Source organism: Carex rostrata, chromosome 2 (genome assembly GCF_964058835.1).
Source record: "Carex rostrata chromosome 2, lpCarRost1.2, whole genome shotgun sequence".
NCBI lineage: Eukaryota > Viridiplantae > Streptophyta > Magnoliopsida > Poales > Cyperaceae > Carex > Carex rostrata.
Genome location: NC_135919.1, coordinates 15,651,422 through 15,672,336, shown reverse-complemented (window position 1 = coordinate 15,672,336; position 20,915 = coordinate 15,651,422). Strand labels below are relative to the sequence as shown.

The following is a 20,915-nucleotide window of genomic DNA, read 5'->3' as shown; positions in this document are numbered from 1 at the left end:
TATTAACTAGCTACCTTCAAGGCATACGTCAGTAATGTGTAAAGAGATCTATATCTGAAAAGAAAAACCAGAAAATGGGAAGGCGTCAAGTCACAAACAAGCGAGCATAGACCAGACAGTGCCTACCCACATAGGTCTCGCAAAACACACAATCAACTAGTAAAGCCAAGAAAATCAACAACCCGCGTTGGGCACAACATTTCAAGAAACAAAAACAAGCAAGTCAGCACCAGACTCGTACCGGTAACAGTACCAATAAAAGCCAAACTCAAAGAAAAAAATGTCTCAGCTGGTACTAGCAACAGTACCAGTGAGGTCAAAACCCCAATCACAAGGCCTTAGCACCAAGGACAGGGCAACAGCCAAAGATTCAGCACAGCCAGTGACAGAAATACAAGCACAAAAAAAAAATTCATCACAGCTAACACCAATGTCAATCCGGAAAAATAACAACCCTCGCATTAAAATCCCATTGTGAAAAACCAAGTATAGGATATCATGTATGAAATATTCACCAAAGAACAACTTCTCCCTAATGCAAATAATAATAACTTCTGTACTCTTCCAATAAAGGACTGCCACCCAAAAGCAAAATGTTTATACCAATTACTTGTTTGCACCGATACTTTTTTTTAATGGTTGGTGGCATGTTTGCACCAATACTAAGCAAGCCCATAAGCAAGGAACAGGAAAAATGAGAATCAAAACAGTATCTAACCAATAAAAAGTAGTATAACTTGGTACATAGCAGCGCGTTATAATAATTGGACCTAATCCAAACAGCATGCATATCATATATGCAAGTCATGAATTAAAATATTAAGCATGCTACTTGAAAGTTGAAATACCACAAGTTTTGTCCAAAAAATGTTTGAATTTAGAAAGAGAGAGGGAGATCGTTAAGTCAATTTTAGATTCAAAAGATGACAAATAGAGAGGAGGCTAAGGGTATGGTTCAGCACCAAGTCCATACTTTGTACTGATGTCAGCCTCGCAGGAACTACAAAGGTAAAATAATACAATTTTGAAGTGTAGAGGTCTTAGCTATTAGGCATTTTATCTCATTTGTGGTTTTAGTTTACACAGTAGCAGAACCAAGTTTTCCTACTGGTACAGTGGTACCTATACCAGACTAGTCAGTTCATTTGCACTGACCAAACCACTTGTTTGTACTGCTCAACTGATAAACCCAGTTGATGAGTGCTAATAAAAGACAATTTGGTACTACACCATACAAGATTGTGGGTATAGATAATGAAAATTAACAAAAAAATGGTAACGTAATTAAACCAAAAGTGGAAAAGAAATTCTTAGTAGGAAGGAAAAGTTACAATTCATAGTACCATTTATCATATAAAATTTGGTTCTCTAACAAAAGAAACTAGGCAAAGATTTATAGCCTAGAGCTAATACATCCCATCTGAAAAAATGGGGATATTTTCTATCATGTTCTACCAAACTATCAGAGATTGCAAGCTTTTCTCTTATAGTATATCAATTTAACCAAAGAGGCAAAAGGGGGTTTAAATAACACATAGTACCTAATCTTTCAGCGAGCTCCAAAGAAACCAAGGGATTACACTCGGATCCAGCGAGAGGGTTGAAGTTAGAAGATACTATTTACAAAAAGGTCATTCTCAACCAAAAGCTGTAGATTTTAAACAAGTTGAAATGAGTGGTTTGATGAGCAACTTCAATCTGAGTTGGTTTAAAGAGTTTGGGAATTGGTTAGAATACAGTGAACATGATGGAGGAGTATATTGTTTGTGTCACACCCCAAACCAGGAATTCTGGATTAAGGTGTGATCAACCTCGCCTCGTGCTTAATTAGTCATTAAGCACGCAAGGCTAATCATCAATAATAAATCAAACAGCAGCGGAAGCAAAATAATATAAATATCAAGTATCAGTCACATAGCTAATAAATAAACATACACGTACATAACTTATAATCTGATCCATCTCGGATCCAAATAACAACATCTATAGAAGGGGATACATGATCTATCGAGCCCGTATATATAACACAGGAATACGGGACTCGTAAACCTAATCAAAAGTCTAACTCTAGCTAATCAAGCGGTGTGGCCATCGGGGACAACTCCTGACAACTCCTGCTGCGGATCGCCAGATGCTGTACCTAAAACCCACGAAACAACTTGTGGGTGAGCGACGAATCGCCCAGTATGTGACCCAGAATTATCCCCTCAGGGATCCTCTACGGTCAAAGCACTTTTATTTTATAAAATGAATACAATTAAAATATGCACATGTGTAAACCTATATTAATATCTAATAGAACTTATAATACTTTTGAATGATGTCATGATGCGATTATTCTATTATGTCAACATGCGAAATAAACCCAAAATAAAATCAAGGTGTAATATCGGATATAAATCAAATCGGAATCCAGTACTCATTGCACTGTGTGTCCAAATATAATAATAATAATAATAATAATAATAATAATAATAATAATAATAATAATAATAATAATATGGATAAAACAAATCACCCCGTGCCGTGCCAATAGTATCAAAAGAATCGAATAATATAATCCAAGGACTGTGATCAGAGTGCAATGATACACGTTGCCTAGTGACATCGAGCATTGCTCCACAAGAACTGCACACTAGCCGATGGTTATACCTTTACCAAAAGAATCTGAATAATATAATCCAAGGACTGTGATCAGGGAACAATGATACACATTGCCTAATGACATCGCGCATTGCCCACAAGAACTGCACACTAGCCGATGGTTATATCAAAATCCGGTGTGTCATCTCGCCTAACGATTCATCACCCAAACATATCCAATAGGAGAAATCATACAATGCAAGTCGTAAAAAGTTAATCTCTTCCCTCATGAGCAGGAGAGAACTCTACCGTCCGGCCAGACCAATAGGATCAGGGGCTCGTCGACCCCGTGCATCAAGGCTCGTCGACCTTATGCACTTGCACATCATTCCTCAAGGCCTGCACTAGCCTTGGGAACTTCCGTTCTAGGCAAAGTAGCTCCTAATGTAGGGAAGGAATAAATCCCGAATCGTTCGTGCCTCAGGGCTCGCATCCGGCCCGCACGTAATGGTAAAATGAATCGAAAAATATAAATATAATCAAAGTTTATACATATAATATAAATCCTAAAGCCATCCAAGGATCAAGTGACCCTCAGCTCAGTGGCTATCGGGCCGTCCTATGCCAAGTGACACCAAGACGGAACGAAGTCACTCGGCTCTGCTCAGCTCTCACCAATGCATGCGTATGCACGTAATATAATAATAATATATTGTCTTCCACGAGAGGGAGACAACTAATAACCTAATATTCTAATAATATACTCATAATATTATTTAATTATTCTACTCCTAAACTATAGTAAATTCAGGTTTTTTAGGGTTTATGCAATTCTACCTACAGTGCAGAAAGGATAAACATGCTCTACAGTTTTAATGCAACTACTTAAAAATAAAGTGCAGATGTCAGGTCAGATGGATCGACTGGTAAGAGTACGCCCACGAAAAGAATAATTCAGATATCCCACACCTGAGGGGGCTGGAGTCTCTGTCGCTAAAAATCAGTGTGCTCCGCATATGCTCCGAACTGCGGGTCAGTCAGATCGGCCCACGGGTCGGACTCGTACGGAGTTGACTGATCTGTGATCACGTAATTTAAACTAATTAAAATCTACGCTAATTTTATTCTAACCCTCGTCCCAGTTAATGAGCAAGTTAAATTCTCGATTATTTCGGTTTTATAAAATTACCGATTCAGTCACTCTAACTGATCCGGTTAGGCATATATTAATTATTTACTTTCATGTCATCGAGCTTAGCATTAATCTTAATTTCTTTATAAGTTCGTCAGATATTGATCATTCACTTTGATCTAAATTAATCTAATTTAATCCCCAGTTAATTTATATTTTTAATAATTCAATTTGAAGATATATTGCTTGTAGAAATTCAAATGTCGAATTATTCGCAAATAAAAATAATTGTTCGAGAGCTACGGTAAATTAATGAGTTTTACTTAACTAATATATTCTAATTGCCTATCTACTTTGATTTATTTTAAATGGGCTACAATTAATTTTAATGGATCGAAATTCGGTTTCGAAAGTTAATTTAAAATCAAAAATCTCTAATGCTAGTATTTTAATAAAAATATATTGATCGTATGATTATTGCAATTTTTATAATCCGTTTTAATATAGTTTAGTTATTTTATATTCTAGATGTATAATTCTTTTATAAAATTTTAAGAACGGAACCTTTAATTATTTTACGCGTTTTCTAATTAATTTATTCCTAAGTCGCGCAATTCGTTATTTTTATAACTAAATTAATTTCTACGTTTAATTAGTCGTTTCGAATCTAAGTCCATAATGAATATTTTTCGTTGCTAATTAATTGTCCTTCATTAATTAGCAACGAATTTTGTACAAGTTCGAAAAATATTTAAAAGAAATATTTTAACTTTAAAAACTTTTTATGAAACTTTTATTTTAGTTTAATGTGTTGGGTGTTTTAATTTGGTTTGTTTCGGGATCATACAGGTGTCCAATCGGGTTATTTTAGTATTTGCTCAAGTTATGTTATGAGCTATCATCGAGGCATCAAGACCCTGGACGGTATAATCATTTCCCGAGCTATTTAGGTTTACGTAAGCGTTCGATTTTATTCGATTCCTTATTTTAACCCTAAATTTTAAGCCGCGTTTTAATCCGACAAATTAAGCATTTTGGAAAAATCCAAATTTCATAAATTTATTTCTTTTTATTTCCAATCTAATTCCTTCTATTTTCGGATTAGGCCTAAGCCCAATAAAATAAGGCACCTTTATCAATTATTTATCAAGGTCTATATCATTAAGAACCCAATTCACCTTTAATTTAATTCAATTTGACCCAACGGCAATACCAAACCCAATTTCATTTAATTCACTCAATTCGGCCGAATTCATACTCAAATTTTCAGATTTTGCATAGAGGCCCCTACTCTTAATTTATTTACCACAAATTAAGCAATTTTCACACAACACCCCTTAATCTTATACCAATTTATGAAAAGGCCCCTATCACAACATTTACTGGTAAGCATCGGAATACACATGATCATCACAGCAAGTCAGAGAGGGTAATTAGCACCATACAACAATTCACCACAACATAAGAAAAAGGCAGCAACAAAGGAAATAAAATGGGGGGTCGACAAGGCAAGTCAAGGCACACATAAACCAGACAGAGGCAGACAAGGGTGGAGAAAAAGAGAGCACAACAAGTGCTGTACCAACACTGGTATAGCCTCGCATCGCAACCAAGCAAAAAGGCACCAACAACACCGATCAACAAACAAGGCACGAGCCTCAAGTCAACACACTTTGCCGGGAAAATCAACCACCCGAGCAAAGAATAAAATTCGATCAAATAAACGAGCATTTTAGAATTTACCCGATTAGAGCTAGCACGAGATGGAGAGGGAAATGGAAAGTGGCCGGCACCAAAGAACCGCCTTGTTTCTCAGCCGTCACACCAAAATTCAGCAAGCACCGAGAAATCAAAAGCACCACAGAGGCAGTGCCGGAATGTGCCCGTATTTCAGTCGAGAGACAACAACGTACCGAGTTTCTCAAAATCACAACAATCTCTCAAAAATTTGGATAATTAGCACTCAATCAGAGGGAAAACAGAAATGATGGGTTTGATTTCTCAGCACATGAGATTACAAATTTCAGATTTCCAAAACACCCAAAAGAGAGATGAGGGCTTTTTTATATACTCACGAGGAAGGCAGTAGGGGGTCGGCCAAGCCCAGAGGGTAGGCACGAGATAGACCCTGGTAGGTGTACGATCGCGCACAAGTCAAAGCTCTCGCGTGGGAGATAGATGGGTTTTCTGACAACCGACGGGACGGCACAAGAGAGCGGGGAATCACTTCGGTTCCTTCTTCTTGAAGGAACCAGAGAGAGAGAGGATCTCAGCGGTGGGGGCCGTAGTTCAGAGAGTGAAGAGAGAGCCGAACTAGGGTTTTCAACGGAGAGGAAAGAGATGGCAGAAAGAGAGAGACGGAGGGATTCGCGTGGGGTTAGGCTGTAAGCGAGAGAGAGAGGAAGAGAAACTGGAGGGGAAAAGGAAAAGAAAAAAAAGAAAGGGGTCCGGACCCGACCCCATTATCAAAGGGGGTTAAATCCCCCGTCAATTCAAAATGGAAGGTTGAGATGGTCTTCAAGATGCGTGCTAGATTACTAGATCAACGGTTCCAAAAATTCAGAAATTTAAATAACTTGATTGTTTGATCTAATATTACATTTCCATTCTAAATTCTGAATCGAGGTTACATAATATATTTTTATAAGGTCGTATGAATATTTTCAAGTATTTATAATTGAATTTTAGAGTCCGAATTATTTGATATTAATTAGTATATATATATACTTATCCAATTCAATTCTATGGATTTAACGAACGAAGCTTGTAACGTTTATATAATGTTATTGGGACAAACATTTGTTTATTTATTCTCTTAATTGGAATTTGACATATTTATTTATTTACATAAATGAATCGATAAAATTTAGTTTACTTTCTTTCTAAGTTTTGCGATGGTAATGAATTTTTAAATTCATGAATTACACGCATAATTACCATTAATTTATAGAATTTTTATTTTGAAATTTTAGTTTCGTTTTAAATAACCAGATTAATCGAATCGATTATTAATTTAGTTAAGGACTTTTATTTACTGTAAACATAAATTTAGCAATTAATCGTGTTTTAAAATTTCAGAATGTAACAGTTTGTATTGTTATTTGTTTAATGAGAATAAACAAGGTGGTGATACTTTCATAACCGAGAGGTTTAAAAGTTGGAATAAGAATGATATATTAATTAGACATATTGGTAGGATCAATAGCTTCAATAACCAAGCAATGAAGAAGTGTGATGCTTTGGAAAACCATAAACTATAAATTTGAACCTAATTTACTAATCAAACTAAGCAATCAAAACGTGACTATTACTTGCGAATGAAGGTGACAATCACCACGGCGAGGTTATTGCTCCATAAAGGATTACCTTTCTGAGGACATGATGAATCAGAAAATTCTCATAACAAGGGTAACTTTCTTGAGCTCTTAAAAGTTTACTCTAAAGCCAATGAAGAGATGAGTAAGATGGTCAAAATGCTTCCAAAAACTCAGAAAATGATTTGTCATGAAACCCAAAAGGATATCGCTAATGCCTCAGCTAAAGAAGTATTAAAAGTCATAACCGATGATTTGGAGATGATTTATTTGGTATTTTGGTGGATGAATCTTGTGATGTTTCAGATAAAGAGCAAATGACGGTTCTTTTGCATTATGTGGATAAGAGGGGTTCAGTTTTGGAACGATTTATTGGAATTGTGCATGTCTCTGGCACAACTGCTTCATCTCTTAAAGAAGCAATCTGTACTTTGCTTTCTAGTCTTAATTTAAGCTTGTCAAGAGTACGAGGGCAAGGTTATGACGGTGCAAGTAACATGTGTGGCTCGTTTAATGGTTTGAAAAGCTTAATCTTGAGAGAAAATCCTTCAACATATTACATCCATTGTTTTGCCCATCAACTTCAATTGGCACTTGTTTATGTAGCAAGGCGTAATGATGATGTCAATTTTTTGTTTTGCTCTCTCAATCTTGCAATATTGTTGGAGGTTCAACAAAGCGTCGGGATTTGTTTCGAGAAAAACAATCTATAAAGATTATAGAAGAATTAAGTCACAACAATCTTAAAACTGGAAAATGATTGAATCAAAAGCTCGATCTTAGAAGGTCAGGTGATAGTCGTTGGGGTTCTCATTACGGGAGTGTTTTGAACTTGATTGCTACTTTCTAATGTGTCATTGAGGTGCTTCAAATTGTTGAAAAAGATAGCCCAAAGCAAGAACAAAAGACCGAAGCAAATTGACTTGTAAATTTTTTGTAAGATTTTGATTTTGTTTCCCTCTTGCACCTAATGAAAAATGAGTTAGGGATAACAAATGAGCTTTCTTTAGTACTACAAGGGAAAGATCAAGACATTGAAAATGTGATGTCTCTTGTTAAAGTGGCAAAGGACTGCTTGCAAGCCTTGAGAGATAATGGATGAGCGTGTTTATTAGATGAGGTGTCTTCATTTTGCATGAAACATGAAATCAACATATCCAACATGGAGGATAGATTTATTCTTCAAGGTAAATCAGCCCGTAAGGCTCCTCACATTACTCATCTTCATCGGTACCAAGTAGATATATTTTGTGTCATTATAGATACACAACTACAAGAACTTAAAAGTAGATTAGACGAGATAAATTCAGAATTTCTTCTTTGTGTGACTTGTTTGAATCCAAGAGATTCATTCGGGCTTTTGACAATGAAAAATTGGTAAAGTTGGCTTCATTATATCCTAGAGAATTTTTCAATGTTGGTCTTCTAGCTTTTCCCAATCACCTAGAGAACTTCATTGTTGATGTGCGCCCAATTGATAAATTTTTAAATTTGAATGGGTTAAGTGAAATAGCTAGTGTTATGGCACAAACCAACAAGCATAAAGCACATCCTTAAGTTTTTCTTCTACTAAAGTTGGCATTGATTTTATCGGTTGCTACAACTTATGTAGAGAGAGTATTTTTCCTTGAAATTCATTAGACAATTTGCGAAACAAAATGTGTGATGAATGGATGAATGATTGCTTAATAACTTATGTTGAGAAAGGTTGTTGGAGAGAGTTAGTAATGGTGTCATCTTACGTCGTTTTCAGAAAGTGAGAGATCAAAGAATACAATTGAGCAATAATGAATATGAAATTTGAAGTGATGAAAGCATTTTGGTCCCTTTTTGTTATTAATAGAAATTATTTTTGTTTTTGATATGGGACACTTTTGGACTTTTGAGCTTTTCATGTCCAAGTATGTAAATATTAAATTGTTAATGTAAGTTTTATTAAAAAAAAATATGTTATTGAATTTTTTTTTAGTATGTTTTTGACCCCCACTCGGTAAATGTCTGGCTCCGCCCCTGATGACACCTTGATAGTCCTGCTAAGCATTGCATACGAGAACGGAGTAGGTCCGATGGATATCAGATCTACTTTTGAATCTGATGGGTTGCAGAATGGTCCGATCCATTTTAAGATTTATACACACAAAAGTTGACGCGAGTGTGTGCACGATTATTAAAGTGAAGAGCATAGACCTTAAAGTGAATCAAACGGTTTTGGACCCATCAAACTTAAAAGTAAATCTCATGCTCTTCAAACTTACTCCACAGTGGTGGCTCCAAGTTGCCTGATCCAAGTCTAAGTCTTGCGTTTGTTAGAAAGTAGAAACCATACTATCGTACTAGGTACGTTTAGATAGTGAATAAAATAATATAAAAATGCTATGTAAATTAGCTTGTAAATAGTGCCAAAAAAATTGTTAATTTGAATAACGTAAAAAAATATTATTAATATTATGATAAGTAATAAAATATTATTTAACTTATCTAATTCAAAATAATGTTGATTCAAAAAGTACTGAAGTTGCTAGTTTCTTTTTACTGAAATAAAAATGCAGCAGTTAGAACTTTTTTTATAAAGGTTCTCGGCAAGTCAACAACATATGTATTAATAAAAAGAGTAATTTACAAGAGAGTTCAATTACATAACGTTATTTGTGAAATATAATCTCAAGTGTCTTAGAATTTCAATGTACTCATGATAATTTCTTAGAAGTAATTTTTGAATTGGAATCAATAAATCAAATTTTTAAAATTTTTTTTTTCCAGTAACATATAAAGAAATAATTTAATTTTTCTGTAACTGGAAAAAATTATGCCTGAAAAATATTTCGTAATGCTTCTAGTATATCTAAATTATAAGATATTTTATCTATTTTGTTTGATGTTCCTTCTAACATATTCAAATTATAACTTGTTATTTCTATTTTTGAAAATTAATTAACAAATAAATTCAATAAATTCATTTCAGCCATTTAAATGGGAATTTTGAATGTTTTAGTTGTTCGCCATTTGAATTGACAAACGTGCTAAATATGGAATTTTCTTATTTAAGTGGTCTTTTAATTTATTATTTTTTAGCAGGAATATTTTTAAAAATTTCGGAGCTTTTAATGCAAGTTGTTTCTCATGGTTCTTCACACTTAATTTCGTCCCATTTTCCTAGCTAATTTTTGTAAATGAAGTATAATAAAAAATGGGCATATGAGCGGTCAATATATCTTTAACTAAGCACGCAATCAGAATCTTTTTTTAAATGAGTCCTTTTAATTTTCATTTAACGAATGCATTACAAGTAAAGAAGCATAGATATAAAAAAAAAGAAAAAAAAAAAAGAGACAAATATAGAAGCATAAATAATAAGCTATCTCCGCAAATGCATTGGTAAATAGACTGGGGAGGTTCGGGATTATTTTGACATAATTTAACAACGGCATCATCACAAAATTTGATGCACCAGTGTTTCTCATTGACCCATCTCCAGTGACAAGTGGCTAGCTTGGAGGATTCCGATCTCTGGACGATAATTGAGCAGGCCGAGCATAAAATTTAAACAGCGGACCGGACATTGGACTTAGACAGTTGACATAAATCCGACCCACTACTATCCAACGATGAGACGTGACGAGGAATAGGTAGAGGTGCTATCGGGTCGGGTCGGGTCAGGGTACTATTATATTTGGACCCGGACCCTAAAAGTGTTCGGGTCCAAATTTCGATCCATATACTTATTTGTTTCAAATCAGGTCGGGTCCGGATCCGGATACCTATCTACCCGTAGATATTTCGGGTCCAGTCTTTCGGTTCCGGGTAGATAGATACCCGTAACTTGTTTGTGGATTATCGGGTCCGGTTCGGATACGGGGCGGTTCCGGATCCAGAGCGGGTATAGGTCACAACTCCAAAGTATTCGAGAAATTATTTACATTTAAATATAATTATAATTTCTTAAACATCTCATATAATAAATCATTACAATATAAATTAAAAACTACTGCAAAATAAAAATTATACTATTAATCATGTTTATAAATAATAAAATATATCATGCTACATAGCAAAATAAAAATAATAACTCTAAATTATTAGTTGGTTGTTGGTTGTTTGGAGTACTCATGGTGTAACAAAAAATATTGAATTCAGTTTTTTGTTAATAGCTTTTGAATTCAGGAGGATGGAGGAGATATAATTTTTAGAAAGTAAAATATTAGAGATGATGATTTCCTTTTCTATAATTCAAAAAAATCTATGAATTGAATGTAATAGAAGAAAAAAGGTATAAAATAAGTTGATTATGGAAGAATAAATTTGACAATCATGTGTCATGTGTCACATGTGTATAATATAGAACAAAAATTAAAGGGCGTAATTAAAGGGCTAGTTAAGGATGTAATTAAATGGTAGTGTCAAACAGTAGCATAAATTTGGTTAAGTTTTATCAAATTATAGCTCAACTGAAATATATTATCTAACACAAAAACTTGATGCAGAGTTATTAATATATATTTTATTGGGTATTTATACGGGTATCGGGTTGGGTCCGGTTATGGGTCAGATAATTAAATGATACCCATATCCTACCCATTACAGTATCGGTTCTGGTTCGGATCCGGATCGGATATTAAATTATTAATTTTGTACCCATACCCATAATTTAATCGGTTATATTTTTTAAATCATACCCTATCCAAATTAATCGGATCCGGATCGGATCCGGGTAATCGGGTAAAAGTAGCACCTCTAGGAATAGGGGTGTCAACCGGTACGATACGATTCATGTATACGCTGTGATAATGAAAAATATTATTTATTCTTATTTAATTCATCTTTTGAATATATTATAGATCGGATAAACAATTAAAAAAAGGTCCTTGATGTTTTAATTTGTGTTTTCGATCAAATATTTTTCAAAATAAGAAAAAATAATAAATACAATTAATTTGACCGCTTGACGTTATACTAAATTAATTTAAATGTTTAAAATTTTCACATGTAGACTCCTCACTCGTAAGGTAGGCGGGTTTCAACGGTTCGGATTTATCATTTGAAATATATTTGATGAATTTTGGAGTTAAGCTCACCAAACACTTTGGTGAGCTTAACTCCAAAACTCATCAAATCGGTTTCAAATGACGAATCCGAACTGTTGAAACCCGCCTATTTTACGTGTGATGCGTTTACATGTGAAATTTTTAAACATTCGAATTAGTTTAGTATAAAGTCAATCGGTCAAAATTAGAAGGTTAATAAATTAATTTTATTGCATTCATTTTTTGAACGTTTTTTGACCGCTTGACTTTATACTAAATTAATTTAAATATTTAAAATTTTCACATGTAAACTCTTCACTCGTAAGGTAGACAGGTTTCAACGGTTCTGATTCGTCATTTGAAATATATTTGATAGATTTTGGAGTTAAGCTCACCAAACACTTTGGTGAGCTTAAGAACACCCTAGTTCTACTCTATATCTATAATATTATTTTATTTGTAAAAAGTATCTTATACGAAAATAGATAAGATAACGAAAAAAAATCATTACTTTTATCCATACGAGATAAGTTAGCGAAAAAATAATTTTATCATTATATTTGTGTTTTCGATATGATACAAAGCAAGTAAAAGGATGTCGTTGACACCTCTAACGAGGAATGTCGGGTCCAGATCCCCTAAAGTAACTCAATTTTTGGGTTTTGAATTGAAAGTTGAAACCGTCTGATTCGAATCCGTCGTTAGAGATTGCTTTGCAGTTCGAATTTATTTCTCGGAATATGTGAGTTCCACTTCGGATAGATTATCGCAGATTTTTATCGGTCCCAATTTAAAACCCAAAGATTGGGTTCACTGGATCCTGATTCAAGGAATATCTGGGCAGCCCCGCAAATTCTTCTTGTTAAGTTAGAATTGCTTTGATTATACGAAGGGTGGAGATGCACTCCGTTTCATTAGAGCGGGATTTTGCCGCTGCTTGTACCTGTCAGTTTGCGGTTTCCAAATGCTGCGCTTCCTCCTCAAGAAACCTCACCGGACCGCCGGCGCCGCCGTAGCCCTCCTCTCCGCTATTGCGGCGGCGGGGGACTTCGCCTCCTTTTCCAATCCGCCCGACTACACGAGCGGTAATATCTCGTTCCTTTCCATTTTGTTGCATATTTTCGTTTCTTTTGATATGCATATTACCATCACTGTGATCTTTATGTTGTTTCCTTTTGCCTGTCGATCAGCTAGTTTATCCATTTCTCTGCCACTGCGTAATCTGTGGAAAGACATTGGCATCGCTTCCACCTTTCCTATATCTGCTGGAGGTTTCTGATTTTTTCTTTCTCTTTTTTTCTATCGTTTCATAGAATTCTTTTACTAAATCTCTATATCACATGTAAGAATGGAATATAATTTGCGAGTTAATTAGCAGGGTAAAATTGAAGAACCAATTTGACAGTTTCTTACCTTTTCCATCAGTGCAGTGAAGGTATCATGTTAGTTCATCCCCCGTTAAGATTGTCTAGTTTCTGTAATGGTTTAACTCATTTAGTATTTGGTTGCTTGATAGAAAACGCAGGAATGGAGACAGGAACATGTTTGAACTTTTCCAGAGCTCAGTTGAGGCTTATGCAACAAATTTATTAGATATATTTGACAAGTACCAAAAATGATCATGGGAAACCTTGACGTCATGGGATGAAACCCATTCACTTGTTAACATTTATGAACAAATTACATGTAGGATTGGGGTTTCCTTCTCAACATCAATTTGTTGGCAGCACGGCCCCACCAACAGATGCCGACAAGGATGATTGCAAGTGCGGTAAAGGATGTATGAGCAAGAATTCAATTGCCAATGCAGCATCTGTTGTTTCTCCTGCTGTTGTCAATATTTCCATATCACAAGGTTTGCAATTTGCACATACTTTCTTGTGTAGACTGTCAAATACTGATGAATTAAATTTGTGTTTTAGGAGGTTTTGGAAGGGGCATTGGGTCCGGCACAATTATTGACCCTGATGGGACGATTCTGACATGTGCCCATGTCGTGGCAGATTTTCATAATGGAAAAGCCTATAACAAAGGAAATGTATGTACAATTGTACTTATTATCTGTCTTGTTTAAAGGTTAATCAGAAAACATGCCTTGCTCAGCATGACTTTAGTTAATTGTAAAAGTTTTTCGGGGAGCAATTTGCACACCATCGATTCCATCCACAGCCACAGGCTTCTTGTGTACATCTCATTTTGAAATAAAAATTTAGTATTCACTGCTGAAGAAAGTTACTCTCCTTACCAGACACATACATAATGTGCGTACTTTTTTTTAGCTTTAACTGCTGCCTGTCCATACCTGCCACTGTCAAATACTCAAATTAGATTCAGAATTGTACCAGTATTTTAGTTCCCCCAGATCAATTATTCAATCAAATCAGATTTAGAATGGAACTGTACTGTAGTACCCCCTAATAAATTCTGCAATTAAACTATAAAGCAGGCTTTGGTTATTTTATTAAGTCTCAATTACTGTGGCTTTGCCTCAGTGAATCATCAATCATGCATTGTATCTCCGTCACTGCTTAAGCATTAAATAACCTATTTCAGTTCATTAAACACAAAACGAACACTGCCAAAATTGTTACTGAAGTCCAACACTGCAATGCCTGATTCTTGATAAGATCAATAATAGTAGGTAACTGTGATGCTACAAGATGGTCGTAATTTTGAAGGCCGTGTTGTCAATGCTGATCACCATTCTGACGTGGCAATTGTGAAAATCAAATCCAACACCCCTTTGCCATCAGCTAGGTTTGGTAACTCAGCAAATCTTAGACCAGGTGATTGGGTTGTTGCTCTTGGCTGCCCTTTGTCTTTGCAGAATACCATCACAGCTGGTATTGTAAGGTATTTTGCTAAAGTCTAGTTTATTATTTCTATCTTTAGGGTATCAATGCTGAATTGATGATTTCTTTTTAGTAGCTGATTTTGTTATCCATAATATCTTTTTATTGATTTTATTTATTTGTATGTCTTCATGAAATACATGGTAGACTTTATTTTTATCTTTAGAGAAGCAAATGATGCACTTCCATTTTGTATGGTATTGGCTTTGTATCATTTTTTGTTTGCAAATTAACAAATCTCTTTTTGCTTCTTTTGTTATTTAGCTGTGTTAACCGAAAAGGTAGTGATCTAGGCTTTGAAGGAGTTGGTAGAGAGTTTATTCAGACTGATTGTGCAATTAATCAGGTTGATTACTTCTGAACTTATCAATTTACCAATCAGATTGGACACCTTTGTCTCAGTAGTTTCTTTTGCAAAATTTGTTGAATTAAATTGGTTATGTTATGAATTTGCTTATAGGGAAACTCTGGGGGACCTCTAGTTAATCTAGATGGGGAAATTGTTGGAATGAATGTGATGAAAGTCATGGCAGCAGATGGTTTAAGCTTTGCAGTGCCGATAGATGTAGTTGCCAAAATAATGGAGCATTTCAGAAAAAGAGGGTACTACAGTGTTGCATTTCAAAATTTCATTTTAAGGATTTTAAACTTGTTCTGTTAATTGGTTGTTTGAATTGAATTGTGTAGGAAAGTGATGAGGCCTTGGCTAGGCCTAAAGATGCTCGACCTCAATGCAATGATTATTTCTCAGCTTAAAGAGAGGGATCAAAAGTTTCCTGATGTCGACCGGGGCATTCTTGTTCCCATGGTATTTCATTTTCTTTCATTAAAACAAAGTTGATCACTTATGTAAGTAGAAGTGCTACTTCTGCTCTTTTTTTTGGTCCTGACACTGACATAAATCAGAGTATCAGACACTAACCAGAATCAACCTGTATACTCTTAAAATCAGGTAGACATAGTCCCAAACATATAACCAGTTGGCAGTTAGTAACTTAGTATCATCGGTAGGGTTATATGTCTAGTATCTCTAAGCTTATCCCTGGCTTTAACTGGACCTGACACTCTATCTGCCAAAAATTTTATTAATAGGAAATTAATTAAATAAATATCCAAAATGAAGAACAAATCTGAGTTTTTTCGAGAGATAGGGAAAACGTGATAGTCTATAACGTCCTCTGGACGTTATAGACTATCATGGCCAAAATTAGCACTAATCACCGCACTTACTAAAAATAAAAAATAAAAAATTCTGGCGTCCAGGTTACGTTGAAATCTATTCCCTCTATTCGTCAGGTTTATTGCTGACCGTGATAAACATTAACGACCAGTGATTTTTTTTTTTAGTTAATTAATAATTGAGGTGATTAGTTTATCACTACTTCTGGCCGTGATAGTCCATAACGTCCAGAGGAAGTTATAGACTATCACGTTTTCCCTATATCTCGAAAAAATCCAGATTCGTTCTTCATTATAGATATTTATTTAATTTCCTATTAATAAAAATTTTGGCTGTATCTGGCAAGGTATGGTTTACCTTCATTACCCAATCCAACCTGGTGCAGTTGACCTTGCATATTACAATTATGTTTATTACTTGGTAAGCATAGAATGAACATGCACCATTGATACTCAGAAAGTGCAATAAATTTTAAAAAGTTATTTGTTTTCTTCATAATTAATAACAGAAGTTCTTGTTTTGTTAATCGACCTTGTTATTCAATTATAAGTGAGCTTACCTTGCAACACCTATCTGAAAGACCCTTAGACCTGATTCTATCCTTTGCCCTATTAGATTTTTAATACGATATGGGCACCTACCATCGGACCTGATATATTGGATTAATAAAGTCCAATGTTGGATTCAGTAACCATTTAGATAGTGTAAGAATTAACATAAGAAATGCAGAAGCATGCATCTCTCCCTACTTTGTAGCACCTTTGCTCGCAAGGTTCCTTGATAAATGCAATATGAAGTAGTTTGTATAATTATTGAGCAGGTTATTCCAGGATCCCCAGGTGATCGTGCTGGGTTCCGGGCCAATGATGTTGTTGTTTCCTTCGATGGAAAACCTGTTGAATCCATCAATGAGGTAAAATCTTTCAGATTTGTGAAGTTCTGTGTCTCTGTGACTAATTGAACTTTATTAAGTTATAATTTAAGTAATTCACAAATATAATTGCAGATTGTGCATATAATGGGTGACAGGGTTGGGGTGCCTTTAAGAGCGGTTGTTGTGCGGCGAGGCAATAAGTATGTGAACCTGACAGTAGTACCTGAGGAGGCCAAGTCCAGCTAATATATATTGGTATTTCAATTATCATTTTGCTCACAGATTGTTCATTTCTGCTAAGAAACTACTTTTTTTTTTTTTCCTTTTTTCCTTTTTTTCCTTTTTCCTTTTTCCCTTTTCCTTTTATTTTTGCAAAAGGGCTTTTAGTGCCATGAGATGAAGATCTGATATGATAAAATCCAAATTTGGATCCGTACGGTCCAATCAGAATTCAGACCAATCCTATTAGGGGTGGAATGCATGAGACCCCCTTTAATATTCGTGTAAACAAATCGAACGGCCAGATCTAAACTCTAAATTTGAGGCACCTTAGGTGATATGAATTCGGGGGTTGGGGTTGCGGTATATGGGAATCAATTTTGTTGTTAGCTTTTCGTTCTTAGATATGTATATTTAATTTTAAGTTTCTATAAAATTGTCACGACTTTGGAAAGAAAAGATAAAAGTTTTTACCTTAAATAGATTAATATTTTTTTTGTCGTCTTGTGAGGTGATTTTTTTTTTTTATCATGAGAAAATATGACTTCCGTCTGTTTAATTTTCATAGCCTTTGTTTTTCTTAGTTGTTTTGGCAACAACTTTAGTACCTTATGACAGTGGCAAATTAACAATAGAAGAATGAAAAAGCAGTACCCGGTCTATTTCTATTGGTTAGATGGGGACAGATGTGCAGGTTAGGGGATCCCCTCAGTCACTGAAGACAAAAGCCTTGTGATACCTGAACAACATTTATTTTTATTTAAGTTCAATAATTCAGCCTGGAATTATTAACTTGTCTCCTCACTACTATAGTACTATTGCTTATTTAATGCAAAATTTAATTTATATTATGATGTCTCCGTCATCGATATGGGCGATTCGTTAGTTCCATCTAGATTAATTTGATCTTAGACCTTACCATCAAAACTACAAAAAACAAAAAAAAACAAAAATCATACAGGAGCTTTGGGTGGGTTATGTCAAGTTTGTTATACAGTGTAAATAATAAGAGTAGAGCTATTATTAACATCATGAATTTAATTTCAAAAAGTATTTGATCGGTCGGAAATGATGAAACCTAACTATTGATCAACACTACCGGTTCAAATTTATCGTTTTGAGTTGATGTAATTGTTTTCTGATCAAGCTGACCACCTGGTGGAATAGTTTTAAGCTTATACAATATATATGGCTTAATGTTATCCTCCAGGAAATTATTATTGAAATATTAATTATGCTATAAAAAGGTTTTGTGTTACAGAGCTGCTGTGAACTTGAGTACCACTGCTCTTGATCAAACAAAAGATGATTGAGAGTATTACGGAAAGAGATGTAGGATTCATATAATCAATTTGAAATGGGGGTAAAAGGTTTGCCGAATCAGATATTCTGATAATAAATTAATAATACATGACAATGAAGCAAGACACAGACCTTCACAAAGAACCTTTTTTCTCAAAAGTTCTTCCTGAAAGAATCTTTCTTGAGCGACCATTAGGTTTTTTTGAAAGAATAAAGATATTGTCCCCGTGTTCTCTAACAGTCTCCTGGTCTAAGTTGTTCTAACTAACAAAAGTAGTTATTAATGATTGGCATTAATTAATCCGGGTGCACCGTTGAGATCTGGCGAGATCCAGCGAGGAGAGCGTGGTGCACTGTCGAGATCCGGCAAGGAGAGAGTGGTGCACTGTCAAGATTCGGCCGGGAGAGTGTGGTGCACCATTGGAGGGGATCCATGCTAGCCCAATGAAAGTTGTCAAAGTAGAACATATTAATACTTTATTAGTTAGATATAAATACTTCATTTGTTAGATATGCATACTTCATGTTAGATATAAATACTTCTTGAAAGAGGTGGGGTGAGAGAGATGAATCTAACTTTGAATTTTGAATTGTATAAATTATTTCGAACATGTATGAATACTTTGTAATCGTCAGTATAAATACTTCTTTAGTTAGATATGAATACTTCATTGTTTTAGATATGAATACTATATAGATTCGCTGTAGTGATCTCCAATCTTGGCAAATGTCGCTTTCAGACGGTTGCGGTCCCCAATCCAGGCTGTCACAAGACGCCAGCGGTCTCCCTGATCTTTACTGGTTTTCAAGATTAATAGTCCCCTCCAGTTTTGACTATTATAGATAATAAGTATGAATATTATAAATTTGTAGGTATGAATACTATATGTTTTGACTATTATAAATTTGTAAGTATGAATTAGCACGTGCGCGTCAGTTAATGGTCCCCGTTATATTTTTTTTGTCTTTTAGCGTGGGAAACAGATAGGGTACTAAATAGGAGATATTGTTAGTCGTTCCTTTTTGAAATAAGTTGATGGGAACAAGCCATTTTGTGCTTGCTCTAACTTTGGTATCGCGCAACTGAAACTTTCACAATATATCATGCACCGCACTGTCAACTCTACGATGCCAATTTCCCGATTTGGATGAATAAATGTACTGGTGGTGTTCCTTGCATTATTTACCGATGAAGCTTTTTTCAAAAATCCAAAAAGAAAAACATAATATCAATTCAAATAAGACCGAGTAGGTGTGAGAGGGAAGAGTAGGTCCGATGCCCATAGGATCTATTTTGATTCGATTGGTTCAATCACTGTCCGATCCACTTTAAAATTCGTGCAGTCTATTTTAATTTCCGTGTTCATAGATCTTAAAGCGAATCGGATGATATTAGAGTTTACCCGGTAGATGGACAATTAGGTCATTCATGTTCATTAAGAAAAGGATTGTGGGATAAGACTTAAGAAAAAGAGAAAGTAAAAGGGGCCATAAAGAAGGCTTCAATTTCTCCACTGCCTCAAGACCTCAAGTCATTTCAATTTAATGTTAAATAGGGACATTTCATTAGTTGAATCAGCATTAGTCTCCTCCCAAATCATTTGGGGGGATCTCAAACCATGGTGTGTCACGGTTACTCTGTACAAACAAAAATTACTTTGTCAGATATATATATATATATATATATATATATATATATATATAGAGATGGGCTATGGTGCATTGCAATGCATAGGCCATGGTGTGCATTGGACCATAAATCACCGATTCAAAGTCCAAATGACCGATCCAAACCGTTCATCTTGTTCTCCATATTAATATGTGCTTGGAGACCAAATTTTACATTTTTTGGAATTTTTTTACTATTTATTAAGCCACTTTGAAAATCGCTGATCCAACGGTGACTGTTTGGAACAGTAAAATCAGAAGCCACCGTTGGATCAGCGATTTTCAAAGTGGCTTAATAAATAGTAAAAAAATTCCAAAAAATGTAAAATTTGGTCTCCAAGCACATATTAATATGGAGAACAAGATGAACGGTTTGGATCGGTCATTTGAACTTTGAATCGGTGATTTATGGTCAAATGCACACCATGACCTATGCATTGCAATGCACCATAGCCCATCTCTCTATATATATATATATATATATATATGAGTAAAGCTAGCGTGTGACATGCTCACCAAGAAAGTTTGGTGAGCATAACTCCAAAAGTATATCGAATCGATATCAAATGTCAAATCCAAACCGTTGAAATCCATGTACTTCATGAGTGATGCATATATATGCAAAATTTTGAAAGTTTCAAGTTTATTTGCTACACGGTCAAGTGGTCAAAGAAATGAACATTTTATTATAAGTTATTTTATATATTCAATTTTTATTATTTCTTTGACCACTTGACCGTGTAGCAAATAAACTCGAAACTTTCAAAATT

General features: G+C 34.9%; 1 protein-coding gene and 1 long non-coding RNA gene across 7 annotated transcripts; one reads left to right on the top strand and one right to left on the bottom strand.

The window, feature by feature from the left end:
• Positions 1-1,875: 1,875 nt before the first annotated feature.
• On the bottom strand, positions 1,876-6,082 carry LOC144545245 (uncharacterized). Its single transcript, XR_013508445.1, has 3 exons — positions 5,459-6,082; positions 3,553-3,662; positions 1,876-2,140 (listed from the first exon to the last, which is right to left on the bottom strand). It is a non-coding gene; the product is annotated as an uncharacterized LOC144545245 (long non-coding RNA).
• A 6,878-nt stretch (positions 6,083-12,960) lies between these two features.
• Positions 12,961-17,650, top strand: DEG14 (Trypsin family protein with PDZ domain-containing protein). 6 transcript variants are annotated; one of them, XM_078293705.1, is made up of 10 exons: positions 12,961-13,135; positions 13,241-13,321; positions 13,741-13,905; positions 13,976-14,088; positions 14,692-14,903; positions 15,167-15,248; positions 15,363-15,505; positions 15,590-15,710; positions 16,903-16,995; positions 17,089-17,650. In XM_078293705.1, exons 1-10 carry the CDS (start codon positions 13,015-13,017, stop codon positions 17,200-17,202), a joined length of 1,245 nt encoding a protein of 414 aa, XP_078149831.1. In that variant the 5' UTR covers positions 12,961-13,014; the 3' UTR covers positions 17,203-17,650. The 6 variants fall into 6 exon arrangements, with proteins under 6 accessions (XP_078149831.1, XP_078149825.1, XP_078149853.1 ...); XM_078293699.1 differs by having other exon boundaries at positions 13,973-14,088; XM_078293727.1 differs by having other exon boundaries at positions 13,068-13,135; positions 13,241-13,485; positions 13,973-14,088.
• Positions 17,651-20,915: the final 3,265 nt, after the last annotated feature.